This window comes from Papilio xuthus, unplaced genomic scaffold, assembly GCF_000836235.2.
Source record: "Papilio xuthus unplaced genomic scaffold, Pxut_1.1 DF827756.1, whole genome shotgun sequence".
NCBI lineage: Eukaryota > Metazoa > Arthropoda > Insecta > Lepidoptera > Papilionidae > Papilio > Papilio xuthus.
Window position 1 is genome coordinate 4,054,534 of NW_013530893.1, and position 17,056 is coordinate 4,071,589.

A 17,056-nucleotide genomic window follows, 5' to 3' on the forward strand; every position below is an offset into this window, starting at 1 on the left:
CAGGTTGCACTAGAATGTTTGTCCTACCACGCCACAGCTTCAGCAGAAGACACAAACAAATTGAGTCAAGATATCATTCCTTCTGCAGACAGTTACAATCTGTATAGCTTTAAATTTCACGGTAAACAATAAACATAAAGTCGTTTGAATCGATGTATAAATCGTTTGAAACGAGATGTACAAATTGTTTGAATCGATGTCAAATCATTTGAATCAATATGTATCATAATTCGATATTAAATATTATATAATTTTATGATTTTTTACAAGCGAGTGCATGATGTTTTATAGTATTAAAATGAATTTAAACGTTTTTAGATTTCGATCTGTCAGACGAGGACACGTGCAGGGCGACATTACGAATGTTCCTGCAGTGTAATCTGGTCGAGAAATTTCATATACCTTACGATGTAAGTAATCTTACGTCTTATCTTACTAATACTATGAACTAGCTGTCGCCTGCGACTCCGTCCGCGTGGATATATAAAAAAAACTTAATTAGTGTAGCCCACCCATCCATCCATCCACATCACATTCATCTAAACGTTCGCATTTATAAAATTAGTAAGTTAAATAAAAAGCAACTCTTCAAGGCATAAATTCGAAAAAAAAGATTAAATAGTATACTATGTCCGTCTCCTGGCTCTAAGCTACCTCCTCAACAATTTTCAGGCATATCGGTAAAGCCGTTCTTGAGTTATAAATAGTGTAACTAACACGACTTTCTTTTATATAGATGCGAAAGTTTAGATGTATGGATGATTGTCACCACGTAACACCAAAACGGCTTAATGCATCTTGATCTGAATTAGCACAGAGATAGATTACTGTGGGGATTAATTAATACGCTACTTACTAAGTTTTTATTATATTTAGCGCAGACGAAGTCACGACAGCTAGTAGAAATTACAGATTTCTTTATAACTCTATCCTGCATACACCTATGATAAAAGATTCTAACATTGGGTTGTCTTTTTTTGCGACTTTAAGCAATCATTTAGTATGAGAAATTGATATTAAAACTATTATTTAAGTGTATAAATATATTTTTCTTAGGTATTATGTAGATGGATATTAAGCGTTAAGAAAAATTATCGACCAGTGAAATACCACAACTGGAGACACGCACTCAACGTAGCCCAGACAATGTTCGCGATGTTGAAGACAGGAAAGATGGAGAGGTTCATGTCAGACCTGGAGATCCTCGGTCTTCTGGTCGCCTGTCTCTGCCATGATCTGGACCACAGGGGGACCAACAACGCATTCCAGACCAAGACCGAAAGTCCACTTGCAATTTTATACTCCACGTCTACGATGGAACACCATCATTTTGATCAGTGTGTCATGATATTGAACAGCGAGAGTAATAATATCTTCCAGGTAAACTAATTTCTTACTAATATTATAAATGCGAATGTTTTGATATGTGTTTGAGGTATCTCCAGAACGACTGCATAGATCTCACTGAAATTTGACATAGATGTAGAACATAATCTGGAAGAATACAGAGGCTACTAATTAAGTTTGTTTTTAATTCCGTGCGGACTGAGTCGCGGGCGACATATACATACTTTATTGTATACTACCAATCCGCTCCGGTTTCGCTTGGGATTAAAAATAAATCCGAAATCATCCATTTAAAGAAAAACAAATCAATAAAAATCTTACGAATTATTTCTTGACTAACAAACCATGTAATATACATATAAATGAAAATCTTCGTTTAAGTTTGTCTCCTATCTTTTTCTAAACCTACCGCACAGAATTTTAGGAAATTTCTCTTGGGATTTAGATTCTGGATTAGGTTTGTGTCCATGTGTTTAGTTCATCTAAATCTTTGCACTGGATTTAGAAACGCATGACAGACAAACGTACACATATTTTAATTTAAATGTAGAAGATTACCAAAGAAAAACTATTAATAATATACATTAAACAATATTATGTCAGCATGAAATAAACTTAGAATAAATAATTTTACAAAGAAAAACTCGTTTTGAAAATATATTTATGATTTTATTGGTAATTATCAGGCGCTATCACCGTGCGACTACAAGGATGTGATGCGCGTTGTGGAGACTGCGATCCTGTCCACTGACCTCGCGATGTACTTCAAGAAGAAGTCCAAGTTCCTGGAGCTGGTTGACAACGGGGAGTTCGACTGGCAGAGTCCTGAGAAGAAGGAGTGTAAGTTGAATTAACTTTTAGGCGCAAAACTGTTAGATATAAGAGGCAGCCTAGTTATAGACCGTATTGGAGAACTTTCTAGACCTAGGCTAAGCAAAATGAAGAAAAGCAAGAAGGAATATAACGAAAAGTTTAAGCGTGATTGCAAATCTGTTTATAAAACGATAAAAAGAGGTATTTTACTTTATTAAATAGATTTTACTTTGTGTCAGAAACGCGTCAAATTTCTTAGGTCACTGTCAACCCCTCTGGATAACGAGCGTGATTATGTTGTTGTTCATGTTATTAATTTGTTAGCTCTATGTTACAGTACTCTGTGGCATGATGATGACGGCATGCGACGTGTCAGCTATAGCCAAACCCTGGGAGGTGCAGCACAAGGTGGCCAAGCTGGTGGCTGACGAGTTCTTCGACCAGGGCGACCTGGAGAAGCTGCAGCTGAATCAACAACCAATTGCTATGATGGACAGGTAACTATTCCTACTAGATATGTTTCTGGAAAGTCCTGAAACCTAAGATTTACTATCTAGTTATGGTTACAGTCTGAAAAGTTATGTGATCCTTGTTTACTATGAGTATTGACCACCATGTTGGTATTATAAATAAGCAATTGCCCGGGATTTCGTCCGCGAGATACATGCATCCGTTTTCGAGCTATCTACTAACAAACATCCATCCATCTAAACTTTCGCGTGTATAAAATTAGTAAGATTTTAACCCTTCAACAAACGACTATTTTCCAGGGAAAAGAAAGACGAGCTCCCACAGATGCAAGTAGGCTTCATAGATATGATCTGCTTGCCGCTGTACAAAGTTCTATCTGATACCTTCCCCTGGATACAACCGCTGTACTCCGGCACTATGGAGAACAGGCAGCGATGGCAGGACCTCGCAGAGAAGGTCGAGATGGGTCTCACCTGGATAGACCACGATACCATCGACAAACCGATCGAAGAATTCACTGGTATGTATACATAGTGTACAATATGTATACAATCACATCATTGTATACAATCTGTGCAATATTACGATTTTTTATTTTTTATTATAATTTGGCAATTTCTTAATTTAGTAAATAATTTATTTGTCACTGGCAGCTTTTGGAGCATATCGAAGGATGACGTTATGATATAATAATAATAAGAAACCAATTCAGACTCTTTGCGAGCAATTAATCTGTAAGACAAGTTCATCGAGTGGCTAGTAATTAATTTAAAAAATATGTTTAAATATCGTATAATTGAGCTAGAAATCATAATTTGTAATTGTTAACCATTATGTTACATCCATGCACACTCATTTTGTGGCTAACTAAATAGTTCTGTTGTACATTTCTCATACAAAATCTACACAACTTACTGGTGTGGCAAAGAGACACTAAGCTTATATTTTGTTTTTACAAAATGTACTAGAGAAGTGTTATTGAATTTCATATTTTTCTAGCATCAAACGAAGCAATAAAAGACGTGGAATTGACTGTCACAACATTAAACTGCACAAAACCTATCCAAGAAACTAGCAACATGGCTCTTGTGAAGAAAACTTATTCCTTGAGGAGACCAAAGCCGAGCACACTACCGTCGCGCCCGCCGAGAAATAAATTTACTAGGTAAGGATTGTATACTTTAGTATAAACCTAAATAAAAACTATAAGTTTACATCGTCATCAAAGTATAAAGTATAATAGAAATATTAGTTAAAACAAAATGACCCTAAAGCCTCCTGCAGATCCCTCTACGCGCCAAACTGCCCGGCCGAAGAGAGGCAGAGAGAGAAGATGCCGACGACGGTGCTGAGCGACAAGAACAGCCGCTGCACCGTCGTGCCCGAGACCAGCCCGGAAACCAGCCAGCCTAGCAAGACTTCCAAACACAAAGGCAGGCTGTGCCACATGTTGTGACGGTTAAGCTTTCACTGGTAAGTTATATATAAGACTTATTTTCTCTTCCTCTCTTCCTGTATCTCTCTCAATCTTACTAATAATCATGTTCAGACCCACGCTCAATTCTTTCTATAATTTATAGCAAGCCGTAGACATAACTATAACAGCAAAGTGACTGCTTCTCACTCATAGACATCTTTATTTATAATCTGCACAAATGATATTTTATAGATAAAACTATCAACCTTTTCTTATGCTAACTTTTCTTACAGGACTAGCCAGAGCAGCTCAGATAAAAAGGACAAAGTGAAACCGTCCAAATCAATTGATTAAAGCAACTATCTGCGTCTTGTTAGTTCAGTGAAACTATTAGTTTGATTCTACTATTAGAGACTATAAAACTAAAATTAAACTATTAAACTAAACTTTTGTAGTGACTTCGAATACCTCGCCCGACTGAACATAATTATGAACGACTTTTAAATGTTTTCTTAGGATATTTCTTTGTATTTGTGATCTTAACAGATTTCTAATCGAACAAATTGTATTATTAATAATTCAACACTTAAACTGTAATTTGTAAGTTAAATGAATGTACGATTTGTATACACATTGTACAAAAGTTGAAATGTATAATTTGTATTCATTTAGAATATACATTTTTTCCTTACGTTAACCATGATATTCTGCTTATACGTTAATACAAAAACATGTCTATTTCTGTTTTCTCAAAGAATATGACAAAGATGGTGATATTGTGTTTTTGTACTAGTATTCCGATGGAAAGTCGTTGTAAAAGATATTTTATAAAGAATGTATGGTTTAAAGCATCATGTTATATTTTTAAACAATAATATTGTACATATTTTGATCTTATTAAGGGAAATAAATAAAGTCACTAAGTTGAGATTTTTTAAGAATAATTTTGAATAAAACAATAATTGTATTTAGTTTTGAGATTCGGATACGATACGGGTTAATATGTAAGTAATAAATATTGTTAATATTATTTTTATTTTGTGAGTTTCCACTGTTGACAAATGTACAAAAACATAATGCTATCTTTGTTCCTTTCAAAGGGAATGAGTGACATAACAATATGTTTTACTTTTGCCGCAGCGGAAACTCACGGATGTTAAAAAAATCGAACACATAAAATTGTTCAGCCGGTTGACACTTCTAGAATGTATTTTGTGTAATTTTAAAATAAATATATAGTTATATTAGTATCGTCATTTTGACAGTGACATTTTGACAACGTCACTTTGACAGTGACGTTTCTCTTGTGTATAGATAGTTCAACGAATCTTGGCATGAAGAGTCTATTAAAAATGAAAATACAATTCATAATAATCGTTTTCACTTCCAAAGTACGATTAAAAAAACATATTGCTATCTCTATTTATTCAAAGAGAATGAGAGAGATGATAATATATTTTAGTAAAGCTATTGGGCGACGTAAAGGTACGGTAACCTTCAAGCCACGTGCCAAGTTGACTTGAACTATGTATAGAGTTTAGGTTAAAATTTATCTTACTAATGTATTTTACATAGACTGTGATTTAGTGTTACTTCACGAGGTTCTATTTTAAAACTATTAATATTATTTCGCATACAAAACCTTTATTCATTCGCACGGGCGTTTTTAACACGCGTTAAAAAGTTCATCTGTTCTTACGCCATCGCTGTAAAACTCGACGGTTTTTTATCCCGCAGTGTTGCATTTTGAGCGTTGGGCGAACGAAACAAGGGCAATTTTAAAGCCGAATTTAAACGTCGAGTTAAAAAAAGCGCTCGTGCAAATTGGCGCTTAAATTAAAAAAAATATATTTCAAATAATGTTAATTTGGCTCGATATGACTACAGTAAAATAAAATATTATTATTCGTAATATTTATCGTATTTTACTTAACATTACAAAATTAACAAAGGAACTAAAAAAATTAAAAAATAAATTTGAAAGAATATTTTTTTTTTTAATTAAAGATATAAATATGTGTTAACATTTACTACATACAAATAATGTTTGTTTTCTTTTTACTTTTAAAATAGAATCTTCGTCACTTGGCCTGTGAACTAAGATGTATGAAATGTATGCAATTGCGATGGATAAAATCACATAAAATAAGTTATAATTAATTTAATTAACGCAGCATACACGGACTGTTTTCAAATCGAAAATCAATCAAAAGTTATGTCCGTATAAAAAATAAGTTCGTGTATGTTTGCCCTTAACATTTTAGAACGATTTATTTTATCAATATTTGACATTATAATGAATTTGAAAGTATTACGATGCTAGTCGTGTTTTGTTTTCGTGTAATTTCGAATATAATTCGAGAAAATACTTGATGAACATATTTTATTGCAATATTAGAGAGGTTATGTTATTTACAATTTACTTTCGTTATAATAGTGTTATTTATTTATGACATATAATACAATCTTTCTTAACCGTTGATCTCTATATATGGATAGGCGATTGTGTAAAATGACAGCTTTTGAATCGATTCTTCGATCCGATTTGAACGCACCTGCGGGGGTCACAAATTGCCTTCGCTCTGAAGCGAATACGAATGTCAAAAATATATGGAACTGGGGTTTAGACAAAGTGCATTCGCTATGTAGCGATTCCATAACGAATTTAAAAATGTATAGAACTGGGGGTTAGACAAAGTGCATTCGCTCCTAAGCGATGTCATAGCGAACTTAAAAATTGTATGAAACTGACGCGCGGCGATCACGTGACTTGTCAGAAGTTATTGTCAGTTTACATTTTTGAGGTTAGCTATGGAATCGCTTCAGAGCGAATGCACTTTGTCTAACCTCTCTGACCCGTGAAAATCACTTGACTTATCGGAAGTTATGGTCACTTCTATACATTTTTGGAGTTCGCTTTGTATATATTTTATCCGTTACAAACCGCTATCATCAGCGTCAAAATGGTGAAAATCAAATAGGCACGAATGACTACGTCTTATAGCCTGTCCATTTATAGAGGTCAGTGTCCTTAACCCATAAGTGTTTAGGTACATATATTTTTAAAGATCATTCTGGATGATTTAAAAATGCGAATTAATTTTATTCTGTTATATTTGTAGGCTGCGTTTTTAAACAGATGACAACCCTCTTTTCCCGTATCAAGTTTAATTTGCCCAATAAGAATAAAAACCTATATTTTTATTTTTGCTTATGTATGTTTTAATAAATAATACCAAATATTATGACATTTTTAATTGTTTGATTATTTTTTTCGTTTCTGAATTTTCGTAATATTTTTCAGTTTTATTGCTTTTTTTGTGAACTTTTATTTATGCTTTTTAACTCAGGAAAGGTTGTTACAATGTCTTATAAAATAGAAAATGTACATTAGTTTTAAAAAAAGAACTTTGTTATTTCATTTCTTTAAGGTACAAAACATTTATTTATTATTGTTTGATTAGATTTACATATATTTTTAAATTTCAATTGAACGTGAAAGATTTTACTTACTTTTATTTTCCATATAAAGTTAATAGATTCGTAATGTTGTGACATAGACTATATCTACTCTTAATAATAATGTAACAATTCAATTATTTTTAATACTAAAATATGTATTTAATTTAAATTTTTTATCTGTAGCAGTATGCCTTAGACCCTTCGTACACAGGTAACGTAAATTAAGTAATATTGCATTCTTAAGTCATGTCGCGTTGCCCACGCGCTTGAATCGTCGACGCGTCTGGTCACAAGCATAACGACTACATGTCAACTGTCAATTATCTAGTCCGTAAATTGTCAACTGAAACTGTCAATTTATTTGATCCGCCATCTTGAAAATCCCAGCGTATTTCACATCATCTTGACAAGCAGGTTGCGAGGTTTGCCGATGACAAATAGAAATGCCTTAACGAGTAAAACCGCCTGGTTTCTAAGATGCTTTGTGTACGAAGGGCCTTAGAAATAAGTGTTTGTTATAATATTCAATTTCTTAATTAAAATTATTTTTTCTTTTCATTTCCTTCCACATACAAAAGGCAATATTTTAATGTTTAATAAATGTGTTTTCATGATTCAAGTTTTTATCGTTTTAATTTTTATAACCTCACTTGCAAAATGCTAATATTTTTAACGTTGACTTTAATTGAATAAAAACATGTTATCTTTGTGTTTTTTTAAGGAAATTCCCCCTTTTTTTTGTTTTTATTAATGTTTTACTTGTATTACGTTCTTTATCCTCCTTCCTTTTTCTTAAACCCACGGCGACGGCGGCCAGTCAGACACCCAAAAATTTCAATTTTGATTTTTATCAATGTTTTTATAAAAGGTTTCATTTATGAAAAATTAAAAAAAACCCTTATCATCTGTGGTATATTATTGGAAAATATGATTAAATGCGACAATCATGTTTTCCGAGAGCGTCGGTGTTGTTGACTTGCAATCTGCAGGTCCGGGGTTCGAATCCCGCCATGTAACAATGTGTCTTTCAATTTTCGATTTACATATGTACTTATATCTAGTTCTTACGGTGAAGGAAAACGTCGGGATGCTGCACATATCCGAGAAGAAATACAAAAATATATGTAAAGTCAACTCGCGCTGGGCCAGCATGGTTGACTATGACCTAGTCACCCCTAATTTAGGGTAAGCTCCGAGCCTCTCAGTGATGTATGTTGAATCATGTTTTCAAGCCCCCTGTTGATTTTGTTTTACAAAAAGATATTTTCATATTCTTAACTTCACTAGAAAAATATTTTTTTCCTAATACTTTCGATACTGGATAAGAGAGAGTCCTGTCCATAGCTAGAAGTTTTTTAGTAATAATTTTCTGCCACAGATTTATCTGACTATTTATTATTTGCATAAAATTATAAAAAAATCAAATAACTATATTATTACAGTAAGAAATAAGATTTATTTTTTACGTCGCTCTATTATTATATGATGTCCAGCGAAAGGTTTCATAAGACATTCCAATTTTAATTGCATTTTCTTATGGTCTGCATTAATGCTATATTTGCGAAGAATATGCGCAAGCGTGGTCTTCATTGATATCATAGAGTAAGTCCGTCCTGAAAAAAAAATACTATTAAAATTGTTTGCACTTTTTATTTGTCCTTATGGTGTTTGTTGGCCAGTCACTGCCACCTATAATGCATTCCATCCTCCTTCTAAATCTACCCTTAAGTTACAAATGGCTAGGCGATTGTTTGGAAATGACAATTTTTGCTTCAACGCATTGGCTGACTTTCAATACGTCATGTGATTGTAGCGCGTAATTTCATACATTTTCGAAATTCATTATGGAATCCCTTCGAAGCGAATGCACTTTATCTAACCCGTCTGTTGATGTTACGTGACAGTTAACTTTATCTTCATCATTAGTCACAATCCACATCACCGCTACAAATCGCTACTATCAGCGCCAAAATGGCGATAATCAAATAGTCACAAAAATCTAAGTCTTATAACCAGTCCATTTACAGATGTATTAATTTGGATATTGATATTACCAATGCAATTTCTTTTTCCAAGACTGAAGGCTATGAATGCGTTTGGGTTGCTAGGCAACGTGTTAGGATTGAGCCACCGCTCAGGCTTAAATTCTTCGGCATCAGGACCCCACATCGGGTGACGGTGGACACTCACTAAGTTTAGGACACAAGAGTGACCTCTCCGGAGTGTATAGTGTTCTGAAATTGAACAACAATCTATAAAAACGCCTCAGTCACAAGCTTCGGTATCTCAGGGGTTAGCATTAGACTTGTAATCTGCAGGTCTTAGGTTCAAATTCCGCCATGTACCAATGTATTTTTTTAATTTCGATTTACATATGTACATTTATCCGAGGTTACGGTGAAGGAAAACATCGTGATGCTGCACATATCTGAGAAGAAATTCAAAGATATGTCTGAAGTCAACGTACTGGGCCAGCGTGGTTGACTATGGCCTAGTCACCCCTAAGTGACGGTAGGTTTCAAGCCCTCAGTGGGGATGGTGAACTGATGATGATGAATAATAATAATATTGAATGGCAAAATGATCACCAGTGTGGTAAAAGTGTTGAATCGTTTAATTTTATTTCAAACTTAACTTCTTTTAAACGTTACAATAAATTATTTAATTAACAAAACTTAGATTGACAATTTTCGAAAACTAAGCTAAGTGTTTCGTTTACTCACTAAGTCTTACATCTTGATGTAAATGGCGGCTCACAATAGGTACGATACTATAAAGCCGCATCGACTCTTTTAATACCGCCTCTAAATAAATTAATTTTGTTAAATCATCCTTATCAACATCTCTATCAGAATTTTCAAACACTTGTTGAAGCCTTAAAAAAAACAATAGCATCATTACGTACACTTTAATAATAACACAAGCTAATATTTCCATATAAAATTTTGCGTGTACATTTATGACAGGCGCTTACCATAAACTTTTTACCGCGCAAGAAAATCAAACTTAAAACTTTATTTACTAGACTAAAATTAGTTTAAATTATAGAAGATATTAATTTGAACGTGCTATTACTTACTCGGCATAAATTTTATCTTGAACTCCGGAATAAGAGCCAATTAGAATTAAAGTTAACTGTAAAACATGTGAGACAGTGTCATGACCAGCCATTATAAGCGTAGTAACTTGATCCCTAATTAACTTGTCAGTCATTACGTCATCACCAACTGTCTTCTTAAGCTCGAATAAAACGTCTAGAAATGGTTTAAAATTTTCACCTGTAAAAATCATATATTTACATGAATATATAGCCATCGTAATTCAGATCAATCAATATCATTCGATGATCTGTGCGAATAAGCTGGATGTATAATAGGCCGGTGGGGTTGGACAAACTGCATTCGCTTCGAGGCGATTCCATAGCGAACTTCAAAAATGTATAGAACTGACAATTACTTCCGATAAGTCACGTGATTGTCGCCCGTCAGTTCCATGCATTTTTGACGTTCGCTATGGAATCGCTTCGAAGGGAATGCACTATGCCTAGCCCCTTGGCTCAATCAATAACAGCATTGTCTTAATAAGCATTCGACAGCAGCTGCTTAATCTCATAGATTATAAATACCTTCATCTACATCTCCAGTAATCAACTTATTAAGATGGTCTGCTTTTCTTTTCTTTATAATCTGAAATGCAAGAAATATAGACATTTATAAACCTTAAACCTTGGTTTAGAAAGCTTATTGTTTATTAAGTAACTAGCTGTAGTCCGCGACTCCCTCCGCACTGAATTAAAAAAAATAGTAGCCTGTATGCTCTTCACGACTATGGTCTACATTTAATTTCATAAAGATCCGTTAAGCCGTTCTTCAGATAGCTTCAAAAAACATCCATCCATCTATTCATCCATCTATCGACCCATCTAAACATTCACATTTATATAATACTAATATTATACAGCGGAAGAGTTTGTTCAAACGCTCTAATCTCAGATACTACTGGTCAGATATGAAAAATTATTTTTTTGTTGGATAGTCCATTTATAGAGAAATTCTTTAGGTTTTAGTTACGCTACGACCAATAGTTTTTTTTAATTCCCCGCGGAGTTTTTAATATAAGTAAAAAGTAAGATTAATTTATGATAAATTCTGTGGACATGCGCATACTTCCCACTTATATACTCGTATAATAAAATTAAGTTGCAATCACCGCAAGTTGCAAAAAAATAGCAAATTTGGAGCGAAAAAGTTTGGTTATGTTTAAAGTATTATACAAAAATTGATAAAGAAATTTATATGAACTTACAGCATTTCGGGCAAAGGTTGAGCCTGGCCATCCAACGGGGAAATGCCGCCAGTCTCTTGGGAACCCTACCGTCCAAGCGCAGCGATTTGGGGTCGATTTTTTTATATTATTTAGTTTTATTTTTAGTTTGGTTTAGTTTTAGTATATAGTTTATTTAATATAGTATTAATTAATTTATTTATTTTGTAGTGGTTAGTTATTTAGTAAGATAATTTAATTTATAATTAGGTTAATGATAATACTATTTAGTTGTATAATAAACTTACAGTATCAGTAATTCTGTACATAACAGCACGATGCTTGTCTCGTTTCATTTTCAAAGTACTTCGATGCCATAAAAACTTTATTTGAAGCCAAAACTTTTGTAAATGTTCCGTAAAACAATTTAATATATTATCGAAAGCGTTAGCATATTCTAGTAACGTATCTTTGTCTTGACTAAAGTCCAATCCGAGTGATGTGACTGAAATAAATGTATAAATTTATTTTAATCTACCTTTGTTTTTTTTTATATCATAAGGTGGCAACCGAGCGAGCGGCCACCTGAAATCGCTGAAATAGCGAAGTGACGGTTGCCCATAGACATACGCAATTCCATATGCGTTGCCTACCTTCAATCGACGGAGGAGAGGATGCACAGAAAGAAAACATTTTCCCCTTCCATGCATCCTCTCATCCGGAAAGTCCTATTCCACTTCCCATCCTTTCCTTATAAGAAAAAGGGAGGGAAGGGAAAGAGGACTAAATTAGGCCTCTGGAACGCACACTCTTCAGACGAAACGCGGAATTGCTTCCACTTCACGCCTGTCTTCTGTGTGGTCGTGGTATTTCACCGGGCGAGCTAAGCCAATTCGTGCGAAGATGTTAAAGCGGGCTCTACCACTGTTTTGTTTGGATATACATAGTAAATTTTTCGTTTTTTATGTAGGAACATTTATGCCAATGGACATCTGCAACATCGTCTGATAAATTTGGTGTAGTGTATGCGTAAACGTAGTGTTGTTTGTCTCGAGCATACACGCCATAAGTACATGCCGGAGAGAGGGGACGTCAGTCGATATCAGACCTTTGAGCCGGCAACACGTGTCGGTACGTGAACGAGCCAAATATAGCTATAGCAACGAATGCTACATGTGGTATCGGAGGATTAATTTCAATCGTCTTTCCCTTCCCACACTTTTCCTTAAGTGCAGGAAGTGGCGGTGAATTTTCCGGATGAGGGGACACATGGGAAGGGAAAATCTTTTTCTGCATCCTCCGTCTATTAAAGGTAGACAACGTATCTGCAATTGTTAATGTCTATGGGCTACGGTCGCCCCGCTGTTTCAGCGATTTCAGATGGCCGCTCGCTCGTTTGCCACCTTATGGTATAAAAAAAAAACAAAGAAATTGCAAATGTTTAGCCGGTCGCTCCATGTATTTGGCGCAGCATTTTTGGTTTAGATTTTAATAAATGTATTATTTTTTTAACTCTATGTTACTTACGACAAATAGTTTTCATTTCGTTTTGTCGTATTAAAGATCCATGATCGAATTCTCCTTTGTCTATATGACATTCGAATTCTTTTACTAAAATCTTCGCTTGTTTATTGAATACGTCCAAAAAGCTGTGCAGATAGTTGAGATTAAATTTTGGATTGAGTAACTTTCTTTGATCTTTCCAAACGTTGGCTAAAACAAACACAATATTATGAATATTAAAAAACGAACGAATAAAAGATTAATAACGATCCATCTCCCACTCTTTTCATATGTAAGGAAATAATGGGAGAGATGGATTTTGCGGAGAAGGGGACACATAGAAGGGGTACTATTCTATTTCGGTGCATCCCTTCTTCTGTTGAATAGACAGACAACGAAGCAATTGCAGGTGTCTATGGGCAACAGTCGCTTCGTTATTTCGTTGAACTCATGTAGCCGCATGCTCATTTGCCATCTTTTAATAAAAAAAATAAGGTGTGATTGATGTAGTTGATAGAGATGTATGGAGGAGTGCTGAGACAATTATTTGTATGGAAAAGCGCTGAATGATGATGTTTTTGTATATTTGTATATTGTGTTTTAATTACAAATGTTTCTCATACAACATACCAGTTGCGGTGACTAACCCATTCCCAAAACAAGCTCTGGCACTTCCATACAGAATGTCTTTTTCCAAACAAGCATTAGCCACTGTGAGACAGTCGTCTGGATCTGTAAGAACTGAAATTAAAAAAAACATTAAAAATTTACTTGATATATAAAACTTTAAAAAATGATAAGATCTTAAGGCTAAATCCTAAATGGTGGCGTCTGCAAGGATGTAAAGACCTCTTTTCCACTAAGCAATTAGCCGTGCGTTTTATGTCTGCTATTACTGTCATTAACTTATTATGTCTGTTACAACTAAGCCTTTGGAAATAGATAATTTTTTTATATCATAAGGTGGCAAACGAGCGAGCGACCACCTGAAATCGCTGAAATAGCGAAGTGACCGTTGCCCATAGACATACGCAATCCGGAAAGTCCATTTCCACTTCCCATCCTTTCCTTATAAGAAAAAGGGCTAGAAGGGAAATTGGGCTAAATAAGGCCTCTGGGACGCACACTCATCAGACGAAACGCGGAATAGCTTCCACTTGACTCCTGTCTTCTGTGTGGTCGTGGTATTTCACCGGGCAAGCCGAGCCAATTGCATTGGAATTGCGAAGGTGTTAAAGCGGCCTCTACCACTGTTGACCATCACCGCATCATATCATCATAGCACCGGGGTTATTGTATTATACTAGTGAAAATGGGAGTTAATAAAATATCTTTTCCCAACGGCCCAAGAAAGCTTGCTTATGGACCATTTTTCACCGTATAATATCTGAATTATTTGACTCTTAATAGAGTTACAATAAAGATTTTTAATGAAGAATAAGGCCGGAACCAAGAGATATGAACGCTTATTCTTCTCAAACGTTTGGGCAAACTAGCAGCGGAAACACTGAGGTGATCAACGCCCATGGAATACCAAAGGAATATCAGATTGCCGGCCTTTGAGAAAGTCGCTTCTTGAACAAAAACGTAGTTACCGAAAAAAAAAAAGGAAAAATTCTTTAATATTATGTTTGGCCAGTGGTATTGTATATCCAAACTTGGACTTTGATAGCTAAAATGCAGTCTATCCTGGAAGCTAAGCTGGAAGGTGTTACACTTGGTATACCTGGACGTAGGTTTATAAATTGGAAGTCCTCCAGCGCGTTGATAAGAATCGCGTATGCAAACTAGAGCTAAGTCAATGATCAAACAACCATTTTTTTTTATTACAATATTAAGCAGATGTTTTTCTAAATTTACTAATATTTCTTTGACCATTCCAACTAAGCTCTATGCTTGTGTACGATACGGTTTACGACAATAGTCGAATGGCGGGATTCGAATCCCCGACCTCGTGATCGGAAATCCGTACCCTTAACCATTAAGCTATTGACACTTAAATAGAGAGGGTATTGAAGAATAAAACGCGTTTCAAAAACTTACCATAATATTTACGACTGCATATATAAAATATAGAACAACTGCCCTTTGTCAAGCACTCTTTGGACCATTTCATAACCATCTTCCAATAATCTGTACAAATTGAATGATTTTGTATGAAGCAAAAAATTTAAAAAATATAACTTACAAATTATTGTTGAATTTGACGAGCAAAAAATTATAAACACTAACTTAATTCTACAAGCAAAAAATTTTAAGTAATATAATATCTTACTAAATTGTACAAGCAAAAAAATATAACAAAAAAATTATTATAAAAGTCAGAAAGATACATTTTTGTGCAAAAAATAAAGAAAAACAAAAATGTATTTTGTTTTTTTTATTTTATTTTATTATACAAAAACTTTACATAACAAATTAAATTACGGTAAGACAGTTGTACTAAAAACCCACAGGGTTTAAGTGTACTTACTGGTCGCTTATTAATTTATAAGTTCAGCGTATTAACAAATCCAAACGTTATTAACCATTTCACAATTATATTAAACAAAAAAGAACAGAGATTAAACGGTTTTTTTCAGACCATAATAGAAAGACAAAAAAGCGAAACAAATAATAGATATATAAGACAATTGATTGTTAAGTAATTTATTTAAAAGTGCCGATTTCAAATTCTTTTACATTTTTCTGGTTTCTCATCGATTTGGTCAAGCACAGCGATCATAATAAACATTATAAATTAACTAGTTATCGCCCGCGATTCCATCTGTGTGGTATTAAAAAGAACTTGAAAGGTTATATGTTATTCCAGACTATGTTCTACGTGTGCCAAATTTCATCAAGATTCATTGAGTAGTTCCAGAGATATCTTTAAACAAACATCTATCCATCTATTCAAACATTTGCATTCTTAAGATTACTATCTGTCGCCCGCGACTCCGTCCGCGCAGATTTGAAAAAACATAATTAGTAGCCTATATGTTCTTCCAGACTATGTTCTAAATCTATGCCAAATTTTATCTAGTCCCATGCAGCCGTTCTGGTGATACCTTCAAACAAACATCCATCCATCTAAACATTCCTAATAATAGTAAGATAATATATATTAGCTCAGTGGTTTCAGCACGACTTGTAATCTGCATGTCCTGGGTTCGAATCCCGCCATGTACCAATGTGTTTTTCGATTTTCGATTTACATATGTACATTGATCCGACGTTCTTACGGTGAAGGAAAACATCGTGATGCAACCTGCACATATCTGCGAAGAAATTCAAAGATATGTGTGAAGTCAACCAACCCGCCCTTGGCCAGCGTGGTTGACTATGGCCTAATCACCCTTAACTTAGGGTAGGCTCCGAGCCCCTCGGTGGGGACGTATAGTGAGCTGATGAAGAAGTAAGATAAAATTAATAATTAGATCATATAAAAATAGAGTCAAAAAAATACGTACGGTTACTATCACCAATTAATAAATGCGCATGGCCTATTAAAGGCAAGGCACCTTGAAGTACAGGGGGCTCCTTTTTCCTTGAACGTTGTTTATTTATTAAGTAAAACACAATACTTATCATGAACAATATTAAAAATAACATTTTTATAATATATAATAATATTAATAATTCAAAATCAAAACCTAAACTAAGGTCTGAATTAAATGTTAATAAATTTAAACCACCAAACTTATATACCGGTTTTCAAATTAATTAAAAACCGTTTGCAAAAAAATTATAAAAACGGATTGACGGCGAGATAGTGGCAAAAGATTAATTATAATATTT

The 17,056-nt window shown here is 34.3% G+C and overlaps 2 protein-coding genes across 3 annotated transcripts in view; one reads left to right on the forward strand and one right to left on the reverse strand.

The window, feature by feature from the left end:
- LOC106116437 (cGMP-specific 3',5'-cyclic phosphodiesterase) overlaps positions 1-4,922 on the forward strand; it is a 54,335-nt gene extending 49,413 nt beyond the window's left edge. The window contains exons 11-19 of one of the 2 annotated variants that reach the window (XR_001227823.1): positions 4-121; positions 319-410; positions 1,057-1,380; positions 2,034-2,187; positions 2,498-2,657; positions 2,931-3,151; positions 3,631-3,796; positions 3,906-4,104; positions 4,342-4,922. Coding sequence is in view for 1 of the 2 variants with exons in the window: in XM_013310279.1 (XP_013165733.1) it covers positions 4-121; positions 319-410; positions 1,057-1,380; positions 2,034-2,187; positions 2,498-2,657; positions 2,931-3,151; positions 3,631-3,796; positions 3,916-4,087 (1,407 nt within the window). In the remaining variant the exon portion in view is untranslated. The remainder of the gene's footprint in view (positions 1-3; positions 122-318; positions 411-1,056; positions 1,381-2,033; positions 2,188-2,497; positions 2,658-2,930; positions 3,152-3,630; positions 3,797-3,905; positions 4,105-4,341) is intronic. The other variant, XM_013310279.1, reaches the window with a different exon arrangement.
- A 3,186-nt stretch (positions 4,923-8,108) lies between these two features.
- LOC106116450 (cytochrome P450 4V2) lies at positions 8,109-16,879 on the reverse strand. Its single transcript, XM_013310297.1, has 11 exons — positions 16,729-16,879; positions 15,320-15,409; positions 13,907-14,017; positions 13,301-13,486; positions 12,082-12,278; positions 11,136-11,196; positions 10,590-10,788; positions 10,234-10,385; positions 9,565-9,744; positions 8,820-9,123; positions 8,109-8,789 (listed from the first exon to the last, which is right to left on the reverse strand). Exons 1-10 carry the CDS (start codon positions 16,868-16,870, stop codon positions 8,966-8,968), a joined length of 1,476 nt encoding a protein of 491 aa, XP_013165751.1. The 5' UTR covers positions 16,871-16,879; the 3' UTR covers positions 8,109-8,789; positions 8,820-8,965.
- Positions 16,880-17,056: the final 177 nt, after the last annotated feature.

Excerpts from the sequence above, each read along its gene's own strand:
- LOC106116450 (XM_013310297.1), bottom strand. The coding sequence starts at position 16,870 with ATGTTATTTTTAATATTGTTCATGATAAGTATTGTGTTTTACTTAATA. Across the intron at positions 15,410-16,728 it reads ATTAATTGGTGATAGTAACC|ATTATTGGAAGATGGTTATG; the intron begins GTACGTATTTTT and ends CAATTTGTACAG. Across the intron at positions 10,386-10,589 it reads CAAGATAAAATTTATGCCGA|GCTTCAACAAGTGTTTGAAA; the intron begins GTAAGTAATAGC and ends GTTTTTTTTAAG.